This window comes from Natrix helvetica, assembly GCF_964273705.1.
Source record: "Natrix helvetica genome assembly, chromosome: 4".
NCBI lineage: Eukaryota > Metazoa > Chordata > Lepidosauria > Squamata > Natricidae > Natrix > Natrix helvetica.
Genome location: NC_138550.1, coordinates 32,465,571 through 32,491,764, shown reverse-complemented (window position 1 = coordinate 32,491,764; position 26,194 = coordinate 32,465,571). Strand labels below are relative to the sequence as shown.

Genomic DNA, 26,194 nt, shown 5'->3' with positions numbered 1-26,194 from the left:
GGGCTACGATGTCCTTGAACTGCACCCGAAATGTGCCTTGACCCACGATGGGGACCCTGTTCCCCTGGTAGTCTCGTAGCAGTATGTCTGGTGTTCTCAGTTGGCGCTTCTTAAGGCTAGGGATTGCTTTTTTCATGGCAGACCATGAAATGATCGTCAGGGACGATCCTGTGTCAACTTCAAGCTCACAAGGGGAGTCCTCCAGGAGGACAGTGATTTTCAGCTTTTTAGGCCGCTTGGTGCGGACCTGACCTATCGTTGTGAGATAGGTTCGCATTGGTTCTATCTGGGTCAACTCTCTCTCGGCATCGGTATCCTGGGAATACTCTCTCTCGGCTCTCTGGTAATACGCCCTTTCAGCTCTTTGTGTGTATTCTCTCTCGGCTAACTCCCTCGGTTCTCTCTCCGGGCGCCCTTTGTTTTTCCGCCAAGCCCCTGGGTTGGGCTTCTGTTGGCGGTACATTGTAGGCTGCCTTCGTGAGGCAGGGACTTCGCTCCGGCACACTCGTGCGATGTGCCCAAATTTGTCGCAATGCGAACAAACAACGTTTCTGAACCGACAGGTAGACCGGGGGTGGTTCCCTCCGCAACTTGCACATGGTGGCAAACGGTATTCGGGTTTCCCCACCGGTCCTGTGTGACTGCTCCGCATTCGATGGCTGTCCTCGAACTCGCTGTCCTCGACCTCTTGATCGGCGGCTTCATAATGAACTCTGGCGTGTCTGGCTCCGGTCTGGGTCGCGCTGTATCCGCGTTGAATGGTCTCGGAGGATCTGTCCGCTGATTCGGAAGCTCTCGCCTCATCGAGTGCAATCTGTAGGCTTAAGTTGGGTTTGGCCAACAAACGTTTCTGTAGAGAAATGTCTCTTAACCCGCATATGAGGCGCGCCTGGATTTGCTTGTCCAGATCCCTGAATTCGCAATGTGTTGCCGCTTTCCGAAGTGCTGCAACATATTGGTTGATTGATTCTCCCGCCTTCTGGTTCCTCGTGTTGAATTCCTGGCGGCGAACATGGCGGGAAGGTTTTGGCGCGTAATGTGTTTGCAATGTCTGTTGTAGCGCCGCCCATGATACCGCCTGTATGGGTGTTGGCTCAGAGAGGTCTCTGGCCGTTTCGAAAACTTCTCGGCCGCAGTAGCTCAGGAATATGTTCTTTTTTCGAGAGTCTGGTACTCCTGTGTAATTGTTTGCCTCGAGAAAACACTCAAACCTGAGCATGTAGGATTCTCAATGATCGGCAATTGGGTCGAATGGAGCTGGAGGAGTGTGCATCGCCATCTTGTCCGCGTTTGAATTTGCCGTGCTGAGATGGCTGCCGGAATTTCCGCCGAATTCCTAGGCTGGATCGAATCCTTGGATTCTGGAGGTAGCTTCTTCGTCCTATCTATCTCTCGATCCCACCTTCGTCGCCAGTGTTAGATTCGGGCAACCGAGAGAACAGACTCCGGACACAAGTGACTTAACAGCTCTTTATTTAATAGTAGTAGTGATCCAGCTTAGCTTGGGGTCTGAACGTTCCCCTTTTATAGGGATCGGGTACACCTCCCGTCCAATCAGAGTGCTCCCAATTTCCCACCCTAGCGGCGGACCTGAGTGAAGACTTATCACGATATATGCTAATATCTAACAGAAACATCTTTTTAAATTAAAGGTAACACTCAGAAAATAAGATGTTCACGTCCCTGTACATGGTTGAAGATCATTTTTTCTCTTCCTTTGACATCATCTAAGCTATCTTCTCTTGTTACAGCATAACCATTTTCAGTAGAATGCCATCAATAAAAATTACATTATAGCTTTTTGCAGAAGCATTAAGAGTATCTAATATTTATGGCAGGTCACAGTAGGAAGCCTCTTGGTAAACAGCTGCTATAGACATTGTAAAAGTAATTTCCATTGGGCTTCAATTTTCAGTTTTAAAGTCTGGGACAGGGAGAATCTATGTGCATTAAAATGAAAGAAAGAAAGTGCATTGCCTATAAATAGGCACAAAAGCAATGATTTATTCAAGCTTACATTTGTCAAACCTTAGCACATACTGGATCAGTGAATCACAAGACATCTTTTCTTTAAATCATTCCTCCATCTCTTTGTTTTCCCCCAGCTCTTCCTTCAGCTGAGTTAAAGTTGTGGAAAGTTATCACCTAGCCCTCTCCCAGAAAAATGAAATATCCTAGGAAATATTGAAAAGGCAGAATATTACATTTCCCTGGATGTGAAAAGGAAGAAACAAGAGAGAATAGCTCCCTGTAGCTTCCTGCCTCCACCCACTTTGTCAATGGGCCATTAAGGTGGCCAAGCCAGTCCCTTTACATAATAAAGAGTTCTCCCCTTCAGCTCCAGGGGGATGGGATTAAGGCATGATAATATTGGCCCTTTACCCAACTCACCACATGGCATCTGAGAACTCAACCAAACCTGGATTCGAAACGCAGCCTAGAGAGTTGCCCCTGCATGGCCCCATGGGAGTCTGACAACCAATCAGAATACAAGCTCAAGATCAAAGGCCAGAGAGGGCATAAAACCAGGGACTCAGCAACTCGGCCCTTCCTTCTCTTCTTCTCCACCAACATTGAAGCATGTGATCACCTTTTCTGTTCAGGACTCAAGCCATGTGGTCCTGTACACCATTAAACCATCTTTCCAAGCAGCCTCCATGTCTCCAGTGTCTTTTTCCTCACTTGGAGCCGAACCCAGAAGGACATTTCTTTCAACAAAGTAATACAGGTAATCTTTGATTTATGACTTGTCATTTAGCTACCATTTGCAATCTGGATTCCCCAAAACTATTCATTATTTTCCAAGTTATAAGGATAGGCTTTTATAGACACATGATTTTATTTTGGGCACTTGACAACAAGCTCATCTTTATGGTCATCTGTATGGTCTTGTTAGTCACATGACCACAATTTGCAAGATGTTTTTTTCTGGTTTCAGGTAGTTGCCTCTAATTTTTTTGGGGGGAAATGCCCTGTGGGGAAAATTAATTCACTTAATGATCAACATCCTCTCTTAATGACCACTTGCAAAAATGTTGAAAAATCAGGTGCAATCACATGATGCTTTGACTTACAATCGCAATGACTTGTGGGCATAATTCAGGCTTGATTTTAGTCATAAACTGAGGATTAAGTGTATACACATGGAACTGGTAAAAAGCTATATCAGCATAAAACATGTTGCCTTCACTAGTCATCCCTATCCTCTCATAGACACAATGACAACAAATATAGTTGTCCTTGATTACAATGTACAGGAAATGTCAAAGCCAAGGACTGGTATATTTCCCATCCCTTCCATCAAACATAATCAGCAGGAAAGTCTACGCCAATCACTCTTGCTAATGTGGATTGGATTTGAAGCTTGTGGAGGAGGCAAATTTTGACATAAGCCTAGACGAATGAATTTGACTTTCCGCTAGGATGCCCTCCCCCCCCCCTCAAATGCTTTATGCAGATTCATGCAAAGGGAATCTGACTTTCAGCTGATGTCAACTGATAGTCAACTTCCTTTTGGAGCCAGGTTTAATACTATTTCAGAAGAATACTAAAACTTTGTTCAAAAGCAGACTGAATGGCAGGGACGGTTGCACCATGAAACAGTAGGAAACTGTGCATCCCACCCCCTGCTACCATTGCTGCTCAGCTGCTGTTCAATCTGTTCCAGGCCAGGAATAACTTCAGAGAATAATAGGTACAGGGCAGTGGTGGTTTTCAAAATTTTTTAGAACCTCTTCTGTAGGTGTGGCCTGCTTTGTGGGAGTGGCTTGCTGGCTATGTGATAGGGTGGGAGTGGCTTGCCAGCCATGTGACTGAGTGGGAGTGGCTTGGCAGTCATGTGACTGGGTGGGCATGGCCAACTTGTAAAATGTGATGAAACTCACTTAACAATGCTCTTGCTTAGCAATCAAAATGGCTCAGAAACTCTGGCATTTAAAGCGCCCAAGTCTTAAAGGTGTCAAGTTACAAGACCCTTTCACCCCTAACGCTTTAGAAAAAAAATTAACCCCCAGGGGTGTTCAAACGTGACAGCTTTAAGACTTGTGGACTTCAACTCCCAGAATTTCTCCTCCAGTCATGTTGGCTCAAGAACTCTGGCATTGAAGTGTGCAAGTCTTAAAGCTGTCAAGTTATAAGACCCTTGCACCCTCCTAACCCTTTAGAAAAAAAACCCCAGGGATGTTCAAAATTGACAGCTTTAAGACTGTAAGGTCTAGATAGGACTCTTAGAGGTGGGCGGGGCGATTGGTGAACCAGCCAATCAGTGAGCGGTGGGCGGGGCAAGCGTGGTGCGGATGGGCAGGGGGAGGGAGCTGGAACTGGTTCTAAATGGCACAGTGGATTTGTATTTCTATAGAAGAGGTTAGAACTGGCAGGAACCCACCCCTAGTACAGGGGAACTGCACTTTTCTGCTACCTAAAACAGAATGACAGACAACAGTGCATATAGACCTGTGATGGCGAACCTATGGCACACGTGCCATAGGTGGCATGCTAGATCCCTCTCTGCAGGCATGTGAGCTATCACCCCAGCTCAGTTCCACTGGCTAGCTGATTTTTGGGTCTCTGCCGCACATGCGTGGGGAAAGGTGCATGCAGGAGACACATATGCATATGCATGGGGGGTGGGTTGTGCACGGGGAGTCACATGTGCATGCGTGGGGGGGGGTCTCACACATACACACATGTGCAGGGGCAGGGTGCATGCGGATGTGGGATACCCATGCATGCACAGGGGGCATGGGGCATGCACACATTGCATTGTGGATGTGCACACATGCACTTTCAGCACTTGGCACCAAAAAGGTTAGCTAACATTGATATAGACTAAAGGAATGAGATTCTAAAGTGGCAATAATAAATGGCAAGCTTATTATTATATCCCTTCAAGAATCACCTGAGTCACAACAATGGAAATGGAGAGTCCCTCGGAGGAGAATGTAATGAAGAAAATACTAGAATGCGCAGAAATGAATAGATTAATGCGTATTATTAAGGATAAAGAAGAAACTGAATATTTTTTTGATATGGGATGTATTTTATCAATGGCCAGACAACAGAAACAGAAGTTAAGGAAGGAGGAGATGTAAAAAAAGGAAATGTTAAAGTGGAGAGTTGTTAAAGAAGGTAATTTTAAGTATTATTGTTATTATATTATCACATTAATATATTAACAACATTATTGTGATGAATTCTATAATAAATATGTGGATTAGGACTGCTTAAAAACAACTGTACCTAGATCCCACACTGTTTGATGGAAATTAAATTTTTCTATGTTATATACATAAAATAAATACCATGGGTGTGGGGGAAAGAGTCACCTGAGTGAATGAACTTCCTTTTTATGAACCCGCTGCTGCCAACCAGGAATGGAGACTCCCAACCTTCTGAGTAGGAAGCGGACATCTTCACCCCTAGGCCACCACACCCACCACTCAGTGAATCACCTATAAAGTGGCTACTTAAAAGTGTCAGAATATCCATGGTGAAATCTATGTCATAGTAATACAGCTGATACCATTTCAGCTAAGGGTGATTTTAAGACTGATTCATTTAAGAGATAGTGATCAGATGAGGGCAACATCATGACAACACAGCAAAAAAAATGTAGCTGAGGATATGTATGTCGTATTTAGATGAAAATGAGTTCTGAATCACTCTCTCTTTCACCCACCATTTCACCATTATTAAATGTTTGCACGCACACAGTTTCAAGATAGATTGGGAAAAAATCCCTAATAAGAATTAGCGGGACCTATATCTCTATTGCATATTTACATTGAGAAATTCCCAAGCTCAGTCTTTGCCATTTCGGGTCAAAGAAATCACAGATAATAAGAAAAAGTCTTATCTAACTTCTTGCATAGCAATGACTACAGAAGCTAAAATTAGGCACATTGGCGAGATACCTTTCCAGGGAATGATATTATTTCTGCAAATATACACTCTATGAGTTCTATTTCTGTCTGTTTTGGTTCTTTCAGAAAAACATGGCCTAGGAAATATTTTTCTTAGTGGTAATTTCTCTGGCAAATTCCAGAATTTCAGCTTTTGTAGATAAATACTAAAAGGCATTCTGAACATTCCTAGCATTTTCCAGTTAAGGAGAATTCTGATAAAGATTAGATCATAGTACTATTGTAAAAAACTTGGCACAAAACAGTATCCTTTCTTGTTTCATAAATATATCTTAAATGAAGGTGTCTGTGTGTGTGTGTGTGTGTTTATGTGAACAATATACAGTATATGTTTGCTCTGCAAAGATCATAAACTTCTATATAGGTCGCCCATCCCTGCATATAATTAATACACTGTTAATATTCAATCTTCTGCTTATTTCCAAGAAATTGTTCTTGTGATTTACAATAGCACGTTCCTCACAAAAGATTCCACTTCAGAGGAAGATCTGGACTTCTACTGGTTCAGCCAAGTTAATCTTGATTCCTCAGGAGAGATATTACTAAAGCTGCTGTTAGATACTTGTTCTAACTACAGTGGTTTCCACCAAGGTCCTCTGTTCCAGCAGGAACATAGGTTTAATCCTATTGGTCGAAGGGTCTGACAGCTCCCTATAAAAGGGCTGCAGTCAGAATCAACCTTCGTTGGATTGTTCTCACTTGTTGTACTTAATAAACAGCTGTTGTTACCATTAAACCTGTGTGTGCCTATCCATTACCCAATCTAACAGCTGCCTTTTGAAATGCAAAGATTCTCAGAAAGGGAACAAGATTCCAGTTTCGAAAGTTTTCTTTCTCTTGTTTTGACATGAAAAATGAAACATTGTTCAAGTGTTAATGGGAGTATGCTTTTTAGGCTGCATTAGTTAATGGATGGGTTGATCCATTAACAATTTAAAATTATGCCCTTCCCTGAATTTCTATTTTTGCTAGATATAACATATTTTACTTTCATTCTTTCTTGAAAGGATGGAATTCATTTTAATTGCCTTTTATGCAACTTATTCGTATTTTAAAAATTTTCTAATCCTTCTCAAAGGCATGCAGTTTTAATACTTTCTTAATGAAGTGAGACCAAATCCACAAACAATATCTGCATCTATTATTTTTGAATATAGCAGAACTTTGCTAATTTATATTAAGCATTTAGTAACAGAAACTCTACAGTTAATTTGTTCGCAATTATTAAATGCACAAATAATTGCTGCAAACTGTTTAGAAGCTACTGAACTGCCACATTATTTTATTTATTTTATTCATTTTAATTATAATAATTCATAATATACTTGAATAATAGATACCGGTATTTAGAATAAATTGCATAGCATTTTTTTATATGATTCTTAAGTAACTCCCTTTTACCATTATTCCTCAGTGACTGCCTTCATAGTTAAGCTTTAAACAATGTTCAACAAAATTATATTCACATTTGAGCTACAATGCAAAAGCCACTGGAATAGAATCAGTTTTTGTACAAATTAGAGAATTGCTATTGTTCTTTTCCATGAGTCTTTAATATTCTAGTATTCATTATAGTCCCCAATTACAAGAGAAACAACACAGATACATAACAGTTAACAAAAATAATCTGATACTATTCAAAATGGAGATGCTATGGTCCTCAGAATGTACTTTATTTCACTTGAAGTGTAAACACTCAAAGCATTAAAAATGTAAGTGAACAATCTTTAAAACTGACTGCTACCAACCAGCCTTGCTATTAACATGGATACAATATAATAATAATATGGCTTGCCATTTTTTTTTTTGCTAATCTCAGCAGTGTGAACAAATATGAATAAAGAGATCTTTTGAAGAAAGCAGATGCAGTGGATATAAAATTGCTATGCCAAACCAAGCTGTATTTGTACAGAGTAGCTAAATAATAAAGGAAGTCACTTTATCCAAGTTTAAACAAATAAGCATTTACCTGTAACTGTTTAAAAAAAATCAGGAGAATGAACTGCAGTTTTTTCAAAGACTGCCCTCTGCCCAGCAGCTACACATATGCCCAGTTAATAGTAGTGATACATGTGAGAATTGACATCAGCATAAGGGTAAAAGTTCCACTATTATGGCAAGAGTGACTGGCCATGCATACTCCCAAATTAACATTGATTCTGCAACTGACCAGGCATGTGAATGGAAAGCAATGGAAATTCAAGTACTTTGCACAAAGGCTCTGCAGAGATTATGAGACCAAAGGCAGGAAATCTATTCTCTAATTAAGAATTCACCATTCACCTACAGAAAGAAAAGGTGAACTCAATATTGTACTTACTAGGCTTTTTGGAATACAAGAGTCAAACCTCTGTAAGAGGTTAATGCATTTATTACTAAATTGACTTTTCTGTCTTTTTTTTCCCTTTTACCCTTTTATTTACTTCCCCACCCAAACTCTGAAGTGTAGCATATATTCAGAATTTTTAAGCATTTTGAAATTGACAATCAAAATTTGTCATCCTGCAGACAATAAATTTCCATTGACGATCTCTGCAAAGGAAAAGAAATGAAAAATAAGGTTTAATACATTGAAAATAGGAAGACAATACCAAATATGTTAAGATTCTGATTTAGATTTATTTATATTAGATTTTTTAAAATGAACTATGGTTTTCTAGCAAAAGAAAAACAACCATCAATAAATATTTATTCTTTCCTTCCTTTAACAAGGTCTGAAGTGTGATTTTGAAATACTTGGGTCTTGAGCCTAAAGAAAATTGCTATACTTTATTTTTTTGTTTTGTTTTGGATGATCTTATAGAATTTTCCCAAAATGTAATTTTATCCATGAGCAATGCTGCTTAGAAACAGATTAAAGCAAAACATGTTGCATTGAAAAAGAGAGAGAAACAAATTTTACATCATTAAAAACGAGCAGATTTTATAGCTATATTCTTTTAGCTCAGATGCAATGATTAAGTGGAGCCAGTTTGGTGAATGGTTAAAGCCACCAGGCTACAACCTGGGAAAATATGAATTTGAATCTAGGCACAAAGTCAGCCAAGTGGCTTTGGACCATTCACTATCTCTCAACCCTAGGAAAGAGACAATGACAAACCACTTCAGAAAATATTTCCAAGACCACTGCAGGGACTCATCCAGGCAGTTGCCAGGGGGTAATCATCTCTTGAAGGCACACCCCAAAAAGAATGATTTATCACGGTATTGATTGTCTATCAATCTGAATTGCTTTTTATGTCAAGAATGTTCAAACTACTCTGAAAGCAAATGTACAGTTTGCTTTGCTTGATGTTGTTTCCTTTTGCTCTCAGATGTAAAGTATGGTCATGAACAAGCCCTGTCATAAATTGATTCTTTCATTATAACATAAATGAAATAAGCAAGGTCATCCTCTCTAAAAATTTACAGCAAAATATCCGGAATTAATTTCTTTTGATCTTACAACTTCAAACTGTTACATTAAATTGCTTCAGTTTTTAAGGAATCTTCCTTTAATTCTGCCAAAGGTTAGAAGCCAATTCAGTCAAATGAGTACAGTATTGTAGATCTAGATTTTAAAAATATTGAAATTAATATCTTGAATTACTACACAATATCAGTATTTAATACATAATAAAATCTCCTCTTCCTGTTAATGTTCCTAAGCACTTTCTACACTTAAAGTATTTGTTTTAGATTTGCCATTACTGAAAGAGAGTCTGTTAAGACAGTATTGTGAAGTAAAAAGAGGTAGATATTAAGTCTGGCTCCTAGCTAATTGTAAACAGTTAAAGGTTCATCATCATTCTGCCTCTCAGGAAAGTCATCATGCTTTCCATTATGTCCATTGCTCCTACTACTAGGCAATTATTCATCTTCATCTTTTTAAAAAACGTTTCACAGTGCAATCATCCATTTGTGCTAAGGCAAAGATTCAGCTTTCAACAGCATTTGTGAACCTGACCTTTCTACACCAGAGAATGTTGTAGTTGCTCCGCGGATATAATGATCATAGGTGTACAACATCATGTCCATATCTTCTCCATAGTGCTCTGGATGTTCTGAGGTCATCCTTATAAGTCAGGAAAAAGAAAATAACAATCATTTCTCTATTTTGTACAGTAATAATAGTCCATTGCAAACTCCATTGATAGTTAAGACTCAATTCAGATGGTTGAGCACATGTTTGATAAATCTCAGAAGACCTGAAAAACAATTAAGTCATCTTCAGCAAATAGGAGTAGAGGGTTCTTTCTCTCTTTTTTCAAAGAAGTTTCAATTTTATTTTTAAAAATTCTAATTACAGAATGCGACTATCCTTGGTCAGAATATTAATTCTTTTTAAAATCATGAATTACCAATGCTTCTCCAAAGAAAAGTCAGGGTATCCTAGGAATCCATTCTTCTCCTGTTGATACCAATTCCTGTGGATCTGGGAAGGGACTCAGGAAACAGAAAAGGCTATGAGTTTTACAGTTTAATTTTCTATTATGTATCTTAAAATGTGATAGGGTCCAATTTGAGTCAGTCATGGGGACCAGAGGCCTCGTCTTCCAAGCTTTCATACTCGTGCTGGAACCCATCCTCAGGGAACTTCTTTCTCTCTCTCTCCAGAATGTGATCTTTAATCTTAACATGTGATCTTTAAAGTGGTATTTGAAGGTCACTAGTCATAGCTAGCTAAAGGAATGAGTTTTTCATTAAAACTAGAATAAGGAGTTTTAAGTTCTTGGTGAATGCAATGATATATATTATATACAATACTCTTCAAAACTAATATATGAATACAACGTCCATCTTGATTATGGAGAAATTTGATCTGTCAATCCATATAGGTTTGTCCTTTTCCCTTATACTGTATATGAGTCAGACTTTGGAATGAGCCTCAGGCAGTTGTTTTCAGAGCAATTGGCTTTTAACCCAAATTGGTCAGAAATGTATGCAAGTCCAGAGCAAAGTAGATACTATTCAAGAAAGAGCAGATGTGTTCAGAATGATCCAAATCAGACATGGTTTAAAATTCAAAGGAATAGGGAGAATCAGAGGCTAGATTTATAGACCAAAATTGACATGAGTTTACCAATGATAGTTAAATACTCAAATATTTATTCCTATTAATTCCTATTCTTATGGAATTCTAGATGACTGATATTTGCATTGCTTCATGCTCCTGATTCAACAATTAAAATACAATTGGGATTGTATAGATCAGTGATGGCTAACCTTTTTGTTGTTGGGTGCCAAAAATACGAGCATGCACATGCGACAGCGCATGTGTGTGCCAGAACCCATAATGCAACGTGCCCCCAAAGCTTGGTATTTTCTCCGGGGAGGCCTGGGGAAGGCCATTTTCACCTTCCCCAGGCTGCAGGAAAGCTTCTAGAGCCTGGGGAGGGCATAAAATGGGCCTACCAGAAACTTTTCACCCTCCCCAGGCACCGGAGGCTTTCATAAAGCCTTAGAGAGCAAAAACAGCCTCCCCTAGGCCCCTGGAGGCACCCTGGAAGCAGGAAACAGATCATTTCTGAACTTCCGGTAGGCCCGTTGGACCCATTTTTCACCCTCCCTAGGCTCTGGAGGCTTTCCTGAAGGCTGAGGAGGGAGAAAATGGCATCCCCTGGTCCTCCAGAAGGCTGAAAATCAGCTGACGACTTATGTGTTAGCAGATATGGCTCCGCGTGCCACCTACAGCATGCATGCCATAGGTTCGCCATCAAGGGTATAGATTATTCTATTTCCATATTTATTAGCATGTTTGGATACTTCAGGAAAAACTGAGAGTTAATCAACATTTGCTCTTCAAAAATAATAATGGAGGACTGAGAGCTATCAGCCAATCAGGGCTTCTAGAGAGGAGTGAATGCCCCAATACTTCCCTCAAACATTTTACCCTTCCCTCTCATTTTTTAAAAAAATAACAGAGATTAAATTTGATGTTGTAATACAGTAATTAGGGAGCAAGTTTCTTTCTTACGCTGGCTTGATGACAATCTGTGTTTTAACCTTCCATGTTTTAACCTATTCCCCAAAGATACGACGGTTATATAGTTATAGTTTAAACCTATGAAAGGTGTGTTTTAACCTATTACCCAAAGATATGATGGGGAGATATAGTTTAAACCTATGACAATCTGTGTTTTAACCTATAACACAAAGATATGATGGGGAGATATAGTAAAAACTCTTTTCTGCAGTAGGTCAGTTTCATTCTTCTACTTCATGAATAGACAACATGATGCCTACTAGGATATTTATTTTATCTGACTGTAATTTTTTTAAGTTAAAAATAACGAGACTGGAAATATCTACATTGTATTATCTTTGAGCATATCTTCATTTTGTGGACTGCTTCATCTACATTATTAGAAAATAATAACTGTGGGTAGATAGCACTAGCACTAGCAACGGCAGTTAGATTTATATACTGCTTCATAGTGCTTTACAGTACTCTCTATGTAGTTTACAGAGTTAGCATATTGCCCTCAACAATCTGGGTCCTCATTTTACCAACCTTAGAAGGACAGAAGGCTGAATCAACCTGGAGTCAGTCAGGATCAAACTCCTGACAGTGAGCAGAGCCAGCCTGCAACATTACATTCTAACCACTGTGCCACCATGGCTCCTTACTGTCGATACAGTCATTACTTCTTACTTGTTGAGAAATAAACAAATTAAGGGTAGCGGGGGTATAGCAAGATATTTAAAAGTTAGAGGAGTCAGCAGGGTATAACATTACCAGCTTGCCTGTGGAACAGTGGTCAATTTTTGGACAGTTCCCATGGCACATATGTTGTTAAAAAAAAATCTACAAAATTCCACATAAACCAATCACCCCAGAGAGTTGTACATCCTTATACTGTTCAATAAGATGACATAGGAAAAACCTGTAAGTTATGGTGCCCAAAGTGTTAACAAACAGAAATTAAGAATGTGAAATTTCATTTTGTTAGCACAGTGCAGTGGCGTCTATCTGTCTATGCCTTCCTAACAATTACAGAGAATAGAATTACTCTATATTTCTCTATAATGAAGCATATAAGCAACAACTTTGTTGGGTAAGTTTACTTTTTCATAAACCCAGTGTATGTGATTTAATTACAGGTTGTTCTGCTTTTTTCCTTGTTTTTCAAAAGACCCTTCAATGCATTAGTTAAGTATTAGTTATAACAGAATAACATTGGGGGGGCGGCGAAGAGATTTTAAAAAGCACCATACAATGAACTATAACTATTTACAATTCAGACTGATTACACTATGTCAGGAATTTTCAGCTTGCCTATGCAACACACATAGGAGCAATAAAATCTAGGCAAACCTTTGTTCCTTATTTGATTAAAATTTCACACTGCTCCTGTCACCTTATCCAGGTCTCCAGATACAAAGAATAGAACAGAATAGATTAGAATAACAGAGTTGGAAGGGACCTTGGAGGTCTTCTAGTTCAACCACTGCTCAGGCAGGAAACCGTATACCATTTCAGACAAATGGTTGCCCAATCTCTTCTTAAGAACTTCCAGTGTTTTGGAGAATTCACAACATCTGGATGCAAGTTGTTCCACTGGTTAATTGTTGTAATTGTCAGGAAATTTCTTCTTAGTTCTAGGCTGCTTCTCTCCTTGATTAGTTTCCATCCATTGTTTCTTGTCCTGCCCTTGGGTGCTTTGGAGAATAGCTTGAATCCAGGGGTGGGTTGCTGCCAATGTTATTGCCAGTTCACAGCGCATGTGCACATGCACAGTTGACTGTAAATTGTTCTGTGCATGCGCAGAACATGAAAAAAATTACTAAAAACTATGCCGGGAATGGCAGCAGCAACCAGGGAAATGGTTCGGGGGTGTAGCCAGCCTGGGTCGCTGCTGGTTCTGCGACCAAGACCAAAATACCACTACTGATTCGCCCTAACCAGTGCAAACCAGTAGCATCCGCCTCTGCTTGACTCCCCCTTCTTTGTGACAACCCCTGAGGTGCTGCTTTGCAGTGGCTTGTCCTTTGTCAAGGCAGACTCAGGCATGTGGTAGTGGGAATGCATCTTATGAACACATTTGTAGCTTTTCATCATTTGGCATAAGCCATTATTTCAAATTACATCCAGTGACACACCAACTGCAATCCTGAACAAAGTTTTTCCACCTTTCCAACAACAACAACAACAACAACAACAAAAGATGGGAATCCGAATCTGCAAACTGACACAATAATTTGCCTGAAGGAACCTTGAAGCTGAACTTGAGAGGAACAGAAACAAAGGTAATGCTGTATGACAATTAGTTTCCCGTTTCATCCTCCTGCTTTTTTCAAAATCTGCCGATTTTGTTTCTTCGATTAAGTGTCAAGCTATATAGCAACAGCAAGATTTTCATAGGCAGTTATGGATGGATGGATGGATGGATGGATATGTATGTATGTATGTATGTATGTATGTATGTATGTATGTATGTATGTATTACAAATAGTCTAATTATATAAGAAAGGCTAGTAATAATAAAATGTAAAGCTAATATAAATTATGATAAAAGAATAAACGCAGTGCCCACAAAGCTGGGCATTTCTACAAAGCCAAAGAATATTGTGCATAAACTTTTCTCATATTATGTGCATAAAAAATTCTCATATTTTCTCAATAAACAATGGGCTAAATCAGAGTTGAGTGAGAACTCCATAAAATAGACCACCACATCACCATGATGCCAATTTTTTTGGGACAAAATGCTAGTATAAATCGGTACAACGCAGTGGTTAGTTTTGCCCTTGGGGGTTTTTTGGGGCACATCTTAACTCAATCCATAAATTACTTGGTGAACAATTCAGTTATGTCATGGATCTAATAGTCACTTGGATTTACAAGGATTTAATGTAAAATATATCATTATTGAAAATTTCCAGAAAAGTAGCTGCTAGATAGTGGATGGCAATGACACACATGTTACATGCCATGTCGTATTTGGTGGCATGCCACCATGTCCCATTCTTGCTTAATTTTTTGAGATTTTCTGAAGCTGCAGAAGCTGCACAAGAATGTGGGGTGTTCCTATGAGGCCTCTGGAACCTCCAACAATCATGTGAGAATGAGGTGTCCTTTCCCACTCATTTTAGAAGTTGCAAGGGAATTTTTTCAAGTTTCAAGACCTCATGAAACCTGGAGCTGCCTCCAATAGGCATTTTTTTTTTCTGAGGGACAAAGACAAATTGAAAAATATTTTCAATTCTGTATGTTATGTATTGTTTCTCTTGTGTCTTGGGAAGGAAGAAGATGGTATTTGGCATCACTGAGCTAGATTGTCCTGAATATGCATCCTAGCAGAGATCTTCTAAAAGTACAGTGTTTAAAATGTGATAAGCATCAAAGAACCCAAACACCTGTTTCATAATAAGCAGAGATCTTCATGATAGGCTTCAGCAATAATATTAACAAACTACTTTTCATAAGGCACAATTGTTACCTTAAATGAATACCATATTTTTCATAGTATAAGATGCACCTTTTTCCCTCAAAAAAAAAGGGGTGAAAATCTGGGTGCATCTTATACACTGAATAGAACATTTTTGACCTCCTGAAACCTCACCCTCTTTGCAAAAATGGTCATGCATAGCCTTTAGGATGCTTCCAGAGTGCTCCTGGGACTGGGGAGGGCAAAAATGAGCAACAAACGGGCCATTTTTTTGCTTGTTTTTGCCCCCCCCCCAAGCTCCCAGGAGCACCCTATAAGTCTCCTAAAGGCTATCCATGCCCTTTTTTTTTTTACAACAAACGGGCCCGTTTTTGTGAAAAATGGGCCACTTTTGGGAATCTGCAGAGTGCAAAAACTTTTTTAAAAATTTTGCTTCTTCAAAATCTTGGTGCATCTTATACTCCAGTGCGTCTTTTATTCCGAAAAATACGGGTATATATCATCTGACCCTTGAAGAATGTTCAGAGGGTTAGTTTGTTTCAAGATGCAATGTCCTCGACTTGAGACCGGCCGCAAGTCCTTGACATACGAATGACAGCCCGACTGTCAGCCCAGCAACCAGAGGCTTGCGCCTATTGGTTAAGACGCACCAGGCTAGCAACTTCCGCTTGAGGCAGTCGTTGCAGACCCCACAGACAAACTGTTTTATCAGTGAGTCATCAAGGTCGTGGTACTCGTTGTGCTCGCTTTGGCAGCACATATACTAAAATTGGAATGATACAAGGTCGTGGTACTCGCATTGGATTGCCACAGTGCGTAGTGATTGTAGGAATTAGCTAACCGTTTCTGTGTTCTTTTGGACGCACTGATGAAACGCATAGCAGCGGACAATGTGCGGTGGTGTTGGCCCGTAGTGGTTTTTTAGTTTTGAAATCAAGGTGTCCCACGACAAGGTGTGGACAGCCAACAGTGAAGCAAGAACTCTTGCGGTGTTAAACATCTCCGGCCGGCAACAGCTGAGGAAAAAACTGCATTTCCTATCCTCTGGAAGCTGGTGGTAGTTATTAGCAATCAGGAAACATCCGAAGCATTTTAGGAAGCTGGCCCATGATTCCGTAGTGAAACCGAACGATGCGAAGTGAGGCAATGAAGCCATAGTCACTACCAGCTGAAGACATTTTAAAGGGAAGAGAGAGGGAAAAAAACTTTCTTCTTCCTCTTCACCTAGATGCTGTGAGAGTGAATCATCTTTCAGGATCCCATCCTCATCGCCAGTGTTAGATTCTGTGGCGAACGACAAGACTCGTACAGCTGAGGTAACTGGAACAAACAATTTATTAACAGGAACGGAACAGAGCACAACTATTTACAATTCAGCACCATGCCCTGCTTGACAGTTATTTATACTCAAGCTGTCAAGCAGGGGAGCCAATAGGAAGACATCAGAAAGCCCACTCTCAGCCCTGTGCATCTTAACCAATAGGCGCAAGCCTCTGGTTGCTGGGCTGACAGTTGGGCTGTCATTCGTATGTCGAGGTCTTGCAGCCAGTCGCAAGTCGAGGACTTAGGACCGGTCGCAAGTTGAGGACATAACACAAGATTCCTTGATCTTCCAGCTCTAGGCTTATTCAAATTCATACACGCTACAGCTTCATGAAGATTAACAGATGGTTGGATAAAGGCTTCAGATCAACTACAGCCTAAGTCTACCATTGACACTTCATGTATGATTTAAGGGCACCTCTTCTCTGCTGTCTTAACTGCTCCAGTCCTCTGATGATGCCAGATGGACTCTAAGTCCCTGTAAGAACATTCTGTCCAGATTGGGATGCTTTAGTATGGTTGCCAGGTGTTCAGTTTGGACTGCCAGCAATCATCACTCCCATTGGGCAATTCACCTGCTACTGCAGTTTCCTAATTTTCCATGCCAGGAAAGTGATTGCCAACCTCTTACCTTTCTGTCGGCAAATCCTCCTAAACACACTTACTTTTCAGAAAAGTATGCTGCTTCCAAATTAAAAGCATAAAATGCACACACACAACAACCAGCTTTCTTGCATTCGCCAGGTGTGGCTTCCTAATTTATGGTATAGCTATTGTTGTAGAAATGTCACAGCAATACAGTGCTTATAATGTTTATCAAATATGCAGAATTCTGCTGGTTTGGAGTATGGTTAAAACATGTTTGTAATCAGTAGTTTTTTTTCTGGAGTGCCTACATTATTGCTTGTTTTTAGACTGGGAGAATGAAAGTTTCTACCCAGCTCCTGAATGGCTGAAACAAAATAAGTACCACAAAAGATGTTTTACTGCATTTACTACAGTGGTGGGATTCAGCCAGTTGGCACCTATTCAGGAGAACCGGTTGTTAACTTTCTAAGCAGTTCGGAGAACCGGTTGTTGGAAGAAATCTCCTTTTGTTTTTTTCCACTTTACAGAGCTAATCCTGTAAGGAAGGCAGGAAGGAAACATTCTGGTGTTGTTTCTAGCCTAATCTTTATTGCCCTGTTTACAGAAACTGCCTCTCCGGTTGACCCTTACATTGTAACAGCTAAAGCGAAGCGCCCATCATCCTGAGTAACATTGAGTTGAACATGCCCACACGGTCACATGACTACTGAGTCCCGCTTACCCAGCTGGTCATTAGGACAGAGAATCGGTTGTTAAATTATTTGAATCCTACCACTGATTTACTATCTTTAAAAAACAGGGGTGGGGTGGAACAGGACTCCAGTTTTTAACAGTGTAACTGAAATAGTTCTATTTGTCTAAGTAACTTGAATGGGCTTTGTTCAATCGGTTTAAGAACAATTTGTCAATGTTCCTCTTAACAGCACAGATAAAATTTGGATCATAGATTCTCTTTTGCGCAGCTGCATTAACAATCAAACTGCAAATTTATGTTGTGAGTGATTTGCTGCAGGTTTCAGAAAGTGGTGACTAATTGGCAGAGTTGTCTGTGTATAATTATTTTAGAATACCCTTTCCTCAATTCATTGGAACTATTTCTGAGTAGACATAACTACCTACAAAGGAGCAACCTCTCCCACTAACATCAAAAGTAATTTAGTACAAAATAAATGCTTTCATTTACCTGGGATGAGTAGAGTGATCTTGAGACAGATAATGAAATAAAGGAATTCAAAACAGATTTTTGTAATAATGAGTGATTTCAGTCAGCTTTACAATAAAATGGATAAATGTACCCATGTACAAATGTACCCAGAAAGAGAGAAAACATTTCTGGGTTCCACAAATGATTATACTATGAAACCAACCAAAGAAGAGATCAAATTGATTTATTATATGTTATGAAATGTGAACTTACTTGAACAGTTTGGAAACAATGAGCTATAAGTGTAATTTTTGTGTATATAATTTAACATTAACTTTAACTTTTATTTAATTTATAAACCGCGCCCTCTCCCAGAAGGGACTCGGGGCGGTGTACAATCATATTAAAACACAATATAAATACATACAGATATAGATAAATATAGATAAATATAGATGGAGAAGATAACATATAAACTGTACAATAGTAGTTAAAATTAAAATTGGAGATGCATTAAAAACTACCCCTAAAAAACTACCCCAGAATAATATGTTTGCCAGGAGGTTTAAAAATGGGACTATAAATGGGCCAGGCCAGCTAATTGGAACAGGTGGGTCTTGAGTTTCTGTCGGAAGGAGCGGAGGTCGGTAGTGGTTCTGATAATAAATTAGCAAGTCAAAAATTATTAATAATTTTATAACTGGATCTTATATTTCTTGTATTTTTATCTTGCTATCAGATCTTGGAGAATTTTTTTATTATCTGAACACTTGCTAGGATCCATCTTGCATAGAAAAGCCTACACTTATCTTTCCTATAAGACAGAAAAGTAAAATATTTGTAAAAGGCTTCCGTTGAAGCTGCATTTTCCTAGAGGCACAAGGTAATCTGATCTGCACCCTAGTCCTTCCAAGCCCATCCGTCTGCTTACGCAGGTATTCTTAATAACAAATTTGGATTATTTAAAAGACATTATTTAAACCCCGTACTAATAAGGTAAAGGTAAAGGTTCCCCTTGCACATACATGCTAGTCGTTCCCGACTCTAGGGGGTAGTGCTCATCTCCATTTCAAAGCCAAAGAGTCAGCGCTGTTGGAAGATGTCTCTGTGGCCATGTGGCCAGCATGATTAAATGCTGAAAGCGCAAGGAACGCTGTTACCCTCTCACCAAAGGTGGTTCCTATTTTTCTACTTGCATTTTTACGTGCTTTCGAACTGCTAGGTTGGCAGAAGCTGGGATAAGTAATGGGAGCCTACTCTGTTATGCGGTGCTAGGGAATCAAACCGCTGAACTGCCGACCTTTCTGATCAACAAGCTCAACTGTATTAATAGGAAATGATTTTTTATAAGAAAAGATGGTCAGATTTATAATTTTACTTAGGATGGAAACTCCTTTGTGGGAACCATGATGCAAAATGAATCAGACTATGACCAACATTGGCAAAATTAGAATTTTCAGGTTTTTTTAAGGCTTAGAGTAGGTAGCATGGAGAACATTTGTTTATAAAGTCACCAAGAGTCAGACACAACCGAACAGTTAAAACAACCACAACATGTATGTGTACATGTACACACATACAATATACCAAGCCTAACTTAACATTTATATTGTAATTTTAATCATATCAATGACAAAATTCTACAAAATAATGTCATTGATTTGAGCATATTCTCTGGAATTGTCCATCTCTGCCAATTTTCCCCTCCTTTTGCGTTTTTGCCATTTTGTCTGCTGAAGATGTAATGACTTGGACAATCATTTTCTAGAGCTAGTTTATGATCTTGAATTGCAATAATATGGATTAATATGGATAGACAGTTCAGTTTTGTGAACTCACCAACATGAGTATGGACATCTCCGGCTGTAGCGGCAACAATAAAACTGCCACTCTCGATCAAGCACAGATGGAAAATATTGACTCTGGAATCCTGCCACTAGCCCATTATTTGAACATGTTTGATACCTTGAGGGGGAGAAAACCCATATTTTAAAACAGATAAACATTAGGAATATAAAAATCATAACTACAAGCTCTTCCTTGCAGATTATTAGAAACTAGTTGAAAATGATACAGATTAAGAGAGTTGACAGGGATCTTGTACATCATATAGTCTAATCCCCTGTCCAAGCAGACCCTACACCATTATTGTCAGATGGCAGTCCAGTCTCTTCTTGAAAGCTTCCAGTGATGAAGCCCCCCCAACTTCTGAACGCAAGCTGTTCCATTGGTTGATTGCTCTTGCTGTCAGAAAATTTCTCCTTATTTCCAGGTTGAATCTCTCCTTGTTCAGTTTCCATCCATTATTCCTTATCTGGCCTTCAGGTGCTTTGGAAATTAGCTTGATCCCTTTTTCTCTGTGGCAGCCCCTCAAATATTGGAACACTGCTATCATGTCTCCCCTGGTCCTTCTCTTCACTAGACTAGCCATGCCCAGTTCCTGCAACTGTTCATCATATGAGAATTACTAATGACCATATTCTCATAAATATTTTTTCTCTTAAAGAAGCATAAGAAAGGAGATAAAATTGTGACTGTTGAACCTGTCCATCCATCTGGTAATTTTTTTTCTGAGCTACAAATTAGTATGTGCATTTCTTTTTGTTTTGAGAAAATGGAAGTGACCACCCTAAGGCCAGTATAAAGAAACTCTGTACAGGTTTTTCTTCCTGCTCCCTTCCTCCATTTCATTTTTCACAAGTCTACTAAGTCAAACTTCTAACCATGTGAAATATTTCCTCATATTTCCCCTCATATTTTCTGAAAAGCTATAGCCTCTTTTGTTTTTTGGGAAATAGACGCCAAACCATGTTCTTCTTACATTTGTTTTTTTTTAAATGCAATGCATGAAAATCTTGGCTTCATCCTCTGCACTGTTTGACTTGGAAGAACAAAAATAGATATGCAGATACATATCTGCATATTCTCCAGGCACTTAAAGTCCTGTTTTCACTCTTTGGAATCATTTTGAAAATGGCTTGTGGTTATCCTCACCACAGCTATCTTTCAGATGTAGAGAACTCAGGAGGAATCAATCAGCATTCCCTACCATTAGGCAATAAGGAGTGCAGAAATCAACATTTACCACCCTAGTTTATTGTTCTTATGTTGTACTTTTTTCTCCTTAACAATTAAAAACAACCAGGATTGCTTTGAAGATAAGCAGTTAAGCCATCTTTAAGACCACATCAATTTAATAAAATCATTGTGAAGATATTATAGTGCACTGGTAGCTAATTTTGCCACGTGGAAGAGGAGGAGAAATCAAGATAAGATGGAAATTTCCACAAAGTAGAAAATGTCCACTCGGAAAATCCAGTTTTCTGCTAAAATGAAAACAAAACTTTCTTCTTCTTATTGCCCTCTGATTATCTCCAATAATGAGAAAGGAACTGTAGAACATACTTTCAGTTCTGAAAGCTCCAGATCCACTCCTTGAGATTGCCAAGAAGTCAGGAAGAATCCCAGCCTGAAATCCTAGTCTAGACAGCTGTTGCCCTTCAAGGTTGATAGGTTCGAATAGTTGGATTAAAGATCTGACTCAGCGTAAGGCAGTTTCTGAGTTTTCTATGATTTTCTTAAACAAAATTTAAGGCGACACAATAGAAATACTTGTGTTCCACTATCATATCTAATTAAGCAGATTTTCAGGGCAAAAATGAACTTCTTTGCTGTGACTCAACCATAGGGGAAAGGATGACATAATGGAGACAGAACAGGCCTCTGAAATAATCAATCCCTTATTAACCATTGGAAGTTCTGGGTACTTCCTTAGCTTACAAGGTTTTTATGAGGATAAATTGCTCAAAAATATCTTTTGGAGGGATAAACCTCTTGGTTTCCTAACTATAATGATACAAGTGAATATTTATTGCATATATTTAATTTGTTTGTATTTTTTTTTCATTTTAAATAACCCTCATCCAGCTTTTCCTTAACCAAAGAAACTGTCACTCTGATTTCTTAGCAGTCTTGGCACGAAATCAATATAAGTTTCAGTAAACAACCCCAAGACATATGCAAACATAAATACTATTGTTTTTATAGTAATTTTATTAAGAATTATAATTTCAGAATAAAAAAATTAAACAAAAGCAAAAAAAGCAAAAATAATATTTTTATGTTTTCTCTCCTTTTTTTTTTACTCTTTTCTGCATTTTCTGCATATAACATAAATACTATTGTTAACAGACGGGAAAATGTTTTGTACTCAGATACTGTAAAGGTTTTCATTTAGCCTGAAATGTTAAGCAATGGTGAGATTGTTTCTTACAGCATTTTACATTTCAACATTTTGATAATCAGAAATGTAGAAAAGTATGACTGAACAGGATTCCACGCAAATAACTTCCTCATATAACTATGGCAAGAATGTAATGAAGAACTTAACTTTGGGACTCTGAGGTAGGTGGAACAGGTAGACTACAAGACTATGACGTGTGGTGTTCTTTGCCAAAGTGAACTAGAACTTCCTTAGTCTGATAAGTACTAGGCATGATAACAAGATTTTCAGATTTTACTATGACAAATGACAGATTTTCATAGATGTCAAAGAATCAGGGGAATTAGTGAGTTCAGCAGATGTAGAAAACTTCCATCAGGCAGAAATCCACACTGGTCTGTATTATTTCCAAAGTGGCTCCAATTAGAAACTCAAATGTTGATATTTCTAAGTATTTTTAAGGACTAAAATAGCCTCTAAATTATGTCCCCCACTAAATGAAATACGTCAAAAAATGCTGTTGCAGAAACTCTATGAGCTGTTCTTTTTGTGAATTGGCATAGTAGAGACTAGCTGTTTCTTTTCTTTGTTGGAGTTCCTATTTCATGCTATACCCCAGGCAAGATAGTTAGCACTTAAAGCTATGCATTGCATTTCAGTTGGCTGAAAAGCCTGTGAGGACTATCCCACATCAGTTCTTGGGGGGTGAGGGGTATTCCATATTATACTGGTAAGGAAGAGTCTAGGGAGGATCTCCTTTCCCTTGAAGCACACTGTCAAATTTACTCCAATGGAAGGATATATTTGCTTCAGAAGCACTGAAGTAGCCATAGGTAAAGGTTTCCCTCACACATATGTGCTAGTTATTCCTGACTCTAGGGGGCAGTGCTCATCTCCGTTTCAAAGCCAATGAGCCAGCCTTGTCCGAAGATGTCTCAGTGGTCATGTGGCCGGCATGACTAAATGCTGAAAGTGCACAGAATGCTGTTATCTTTCCTCAAAGGTGGTTCCTATTTTTCTACTTGCATTTTTACATGTTTTCAAACTGCTAGGTTGGCAGAAGCTGAGACCAGTAACAAGAGCTCATTCCATTACATGGCGCTAGGGATTCGAACCACTGACCTGCCGACCTTTCTGATTGACAAGCTCAGCATCTTAGCCACTGAGTCGCTTCAAAGTAGCCATAACTTCCCCAAATTTCATTCCTTTGGGAGTAAGGGATCCCAGATTTTGGACATATTCTGTAAGTTAGCCCTTTTGAGGTACCTTGTTTCAAAGACTGTTGTCCTATGTTTCACCAGTTAAAGGTCATGACAATGAACGTTTCATTAGTATATAAATTTAAAATGTCATATCAGATCATGGTTAAAGTGCTTTCCAAGAAACCAGGAAATCTTGAGCTTTATCACAGAGGTGATCTGGGTGAATCTGGGCCAGCCACTCTCTTTCTCAGCCCCAATCTACCTCACAGGATTGTTGTGATGGGGAGATAGGAAGAGAGAACATTACATACATTGCCTTAAATTATTCAACACAAAGGCAGGATATTAACCAAATAAACATATAAATAATCCCATTGTGCAAAGCCAGCAGTTTTCACTCAGTTTCTTTTTAAAACAGATAGCTGATTCCTGCAGTGTTCTCTTAAATCAGGGGTGTCCAAACTTGGGAACTTTAAGACTTGTGGACTTCAACTCCCAGAATTCCTCAGCCAGTCTTAAAGTTCCCAAGTTTGGACACCCCTGTCTTAAATGTTTTGCACATTAATAATTTATAATTTAATTCCATATAAATAAATTTATAAATATATAATTACATTATATACATAATAAATAATAATTAAATAAATAATAAATATATAATGTAATTCTAAATCCTTGGGATCCAAACTTTGCAAGTATACACATTTTTAAAAAATGTAATTACTTTTTGTTTTCAAAAATTAAAGGAAACAAAAAACCTGATAACATTCGGGAATAAGAGAGGTATTTAATAATGACACATACATGATTGTTCACATACAGACATCTTTGCTCAGAAGATTTTCTTGGAATGTACAATTTTTCATGGTTTTCAAATCCGAATGGTTACTTAAAACTTCAGACTGAAGTTTATTAAACGTCAATTAAATAAGTATTTGTTATCCTGTGATGTCACAACCAGACATGAACCAGATCTATGATTTAACCCCAGGACTACCAGCTATCCCCATGGTTTAAAATTCAGTTTGTCAGTTCTTAAAATGCCTGAAAAACAATATTTGTTGCAGATAATTAACTGTGATATAATTAAAGCTATAATTTATTATATATATTTATACAGAATTATTTTTATTCTGCCATTATGTTTTTGTCTGGCTATAAAAAAAAAAAGTTTCGCATGTACTACTGGTTCTTCCAGAAATATGTTTGGCTAGAGCCAATAATGGAACAAAACAAGGGAATAATTACGTGACAAGCATTTTCTTCTTCTCTCCACAAAAAACAATAACAAAAATAATTCAACTTTCTGTCATTGACGTAATTTCTTAGAAAGATGAAGAACTTTTAGAACAAATTCAATAAATTTAGGAACTAACAATTAGTTAATTTAATTAGAAATTCATGCAATAAGTACACTCCATTTACCTCAGAAGACAAAGAAAATGTTACAACTGCTTCATATATAGAAATGAATAGCTGTATCACCACTACAGTACACAAAGCTGATGATGCTAACTTAACACATTATTATGGTTTTAACATGCAGTTTTGTATCCCTCACCTGAAACATTGCATCAGCCTAAGCACACACAACAAGGAATCTAAGTTTAAACTTGGTTTCCTACCATTGCAGTCCAGCTCTGTTGATTTCTTCCCACCAACATTCAGTAGGCTCTCCAAGTGTATCTGGGGTGGGCATACAGGCATAATTCCACAATCTATCAGACCCTTCTTTCTTGCTGAACATGCTCCTCACAGCTACAATCACTTGCCCATGAGGGCATTGGAAGTTGAAACCTTGCCGGTACAAATTAACCCAGTCATCATTAGCCCTATAATCATCATAGGAATGGTAATAGTTCCCATATTGGCCCCATGCCACTGTGAATAGTGGCAGGGACATGCAGAGAAGAATAAGGTCCATGTTGCTCCAGCTTCTGGCTGCAAAAACGCTTAAGTGATGTGGTTGTGCTGACTTTTTTTATAACCCTCTGTAACATTTGGATTCCAGATGTGGGATAACTAGCTCCAAATGCTATGTGTCACTGTTTAGATAAGATTTCTGAGCAAAAGAATTGGCTGCAGATACATTTAATTAGTTTTAAGGTGGAATTTTATAAGCACGCTATCCTTTGCATAATAAGGACTGGAATAACCTGGGACTATAAATCATTTATAATCCCAGATGTCAGGAATTTAATAACATATGTTTGTACAGTAGCTAAAGTGGGAGAAGAAAGAAGCCATTTCAGTTACTGTAAGTAGTGGAGTGATGGAATTCTTGAAATCACAAGGAAATGTCAGGTTGCAATTTTTTGTGATGTGATAAAAGCTCTTTTGACACAATCCCTGATTCTATTTATGATTATATGAGCTGGACACATGACCTCTGTCAGAATACTAACAATTTAGTGGGAAAGAAT

At 38.6% G+C, this 26,194-nt stretch overlaps 1 protein-coding gene across 1 annotated transcript; it reads right to left on the bottom strand.

Annotated features, from left to right (window-relative positions):
* Positions 1-7,578: 7,578 nt before the first annotated feature.
* Positions 7,579-25,749, bottom strand: DPT (dermatopontin). Its single transcript, XM_081953057.1, has 4 exons — positions 25,397-25,749; positions 20,187-20,312; positions 9,868-9,975; positions 7,579-8,453 (listed from the first exon to the last, which is right to left on the bottom strand). Exons 1-4 carry the CDS (start codon positions 25,693-25,695, stop codon positions 8,387-8,389), a joined length of 600 nt encoding a protein of 199 aa, XP_081809183.1. The 5' UTR covers positions 25,696-25,749; the 3' UTR covers positions 7,579-8,386.
* Between the last annotated feature and the right edge of the window lie 445 nt (positions 25,750-26,194).

Excerpts from the sequence above, each read along its gene's own strand:
- DPT (XM_081953057.1), bottom strand. The coding sequence starts at position 25,695 with ATGGACCTTATTCTTCTCTGCATGTCCCTGCCACTATTCACAGTGGCA. Across the intron at positions 20,313-25,396 it reads AACAGAGCTGGACTGCAATG|GTATCAAACATGTTCAAATA; the intron begins GTAGGAAACCAA and ends CTCCCCCTCAAG. Across the intron at positions 9,976-20,186 it reads AGATGTCCATACTCATGTTG|GATGACCTCAGAACATCCAG; the intron begins GTGAGTTCACAA and ends CTGACTTATAAG.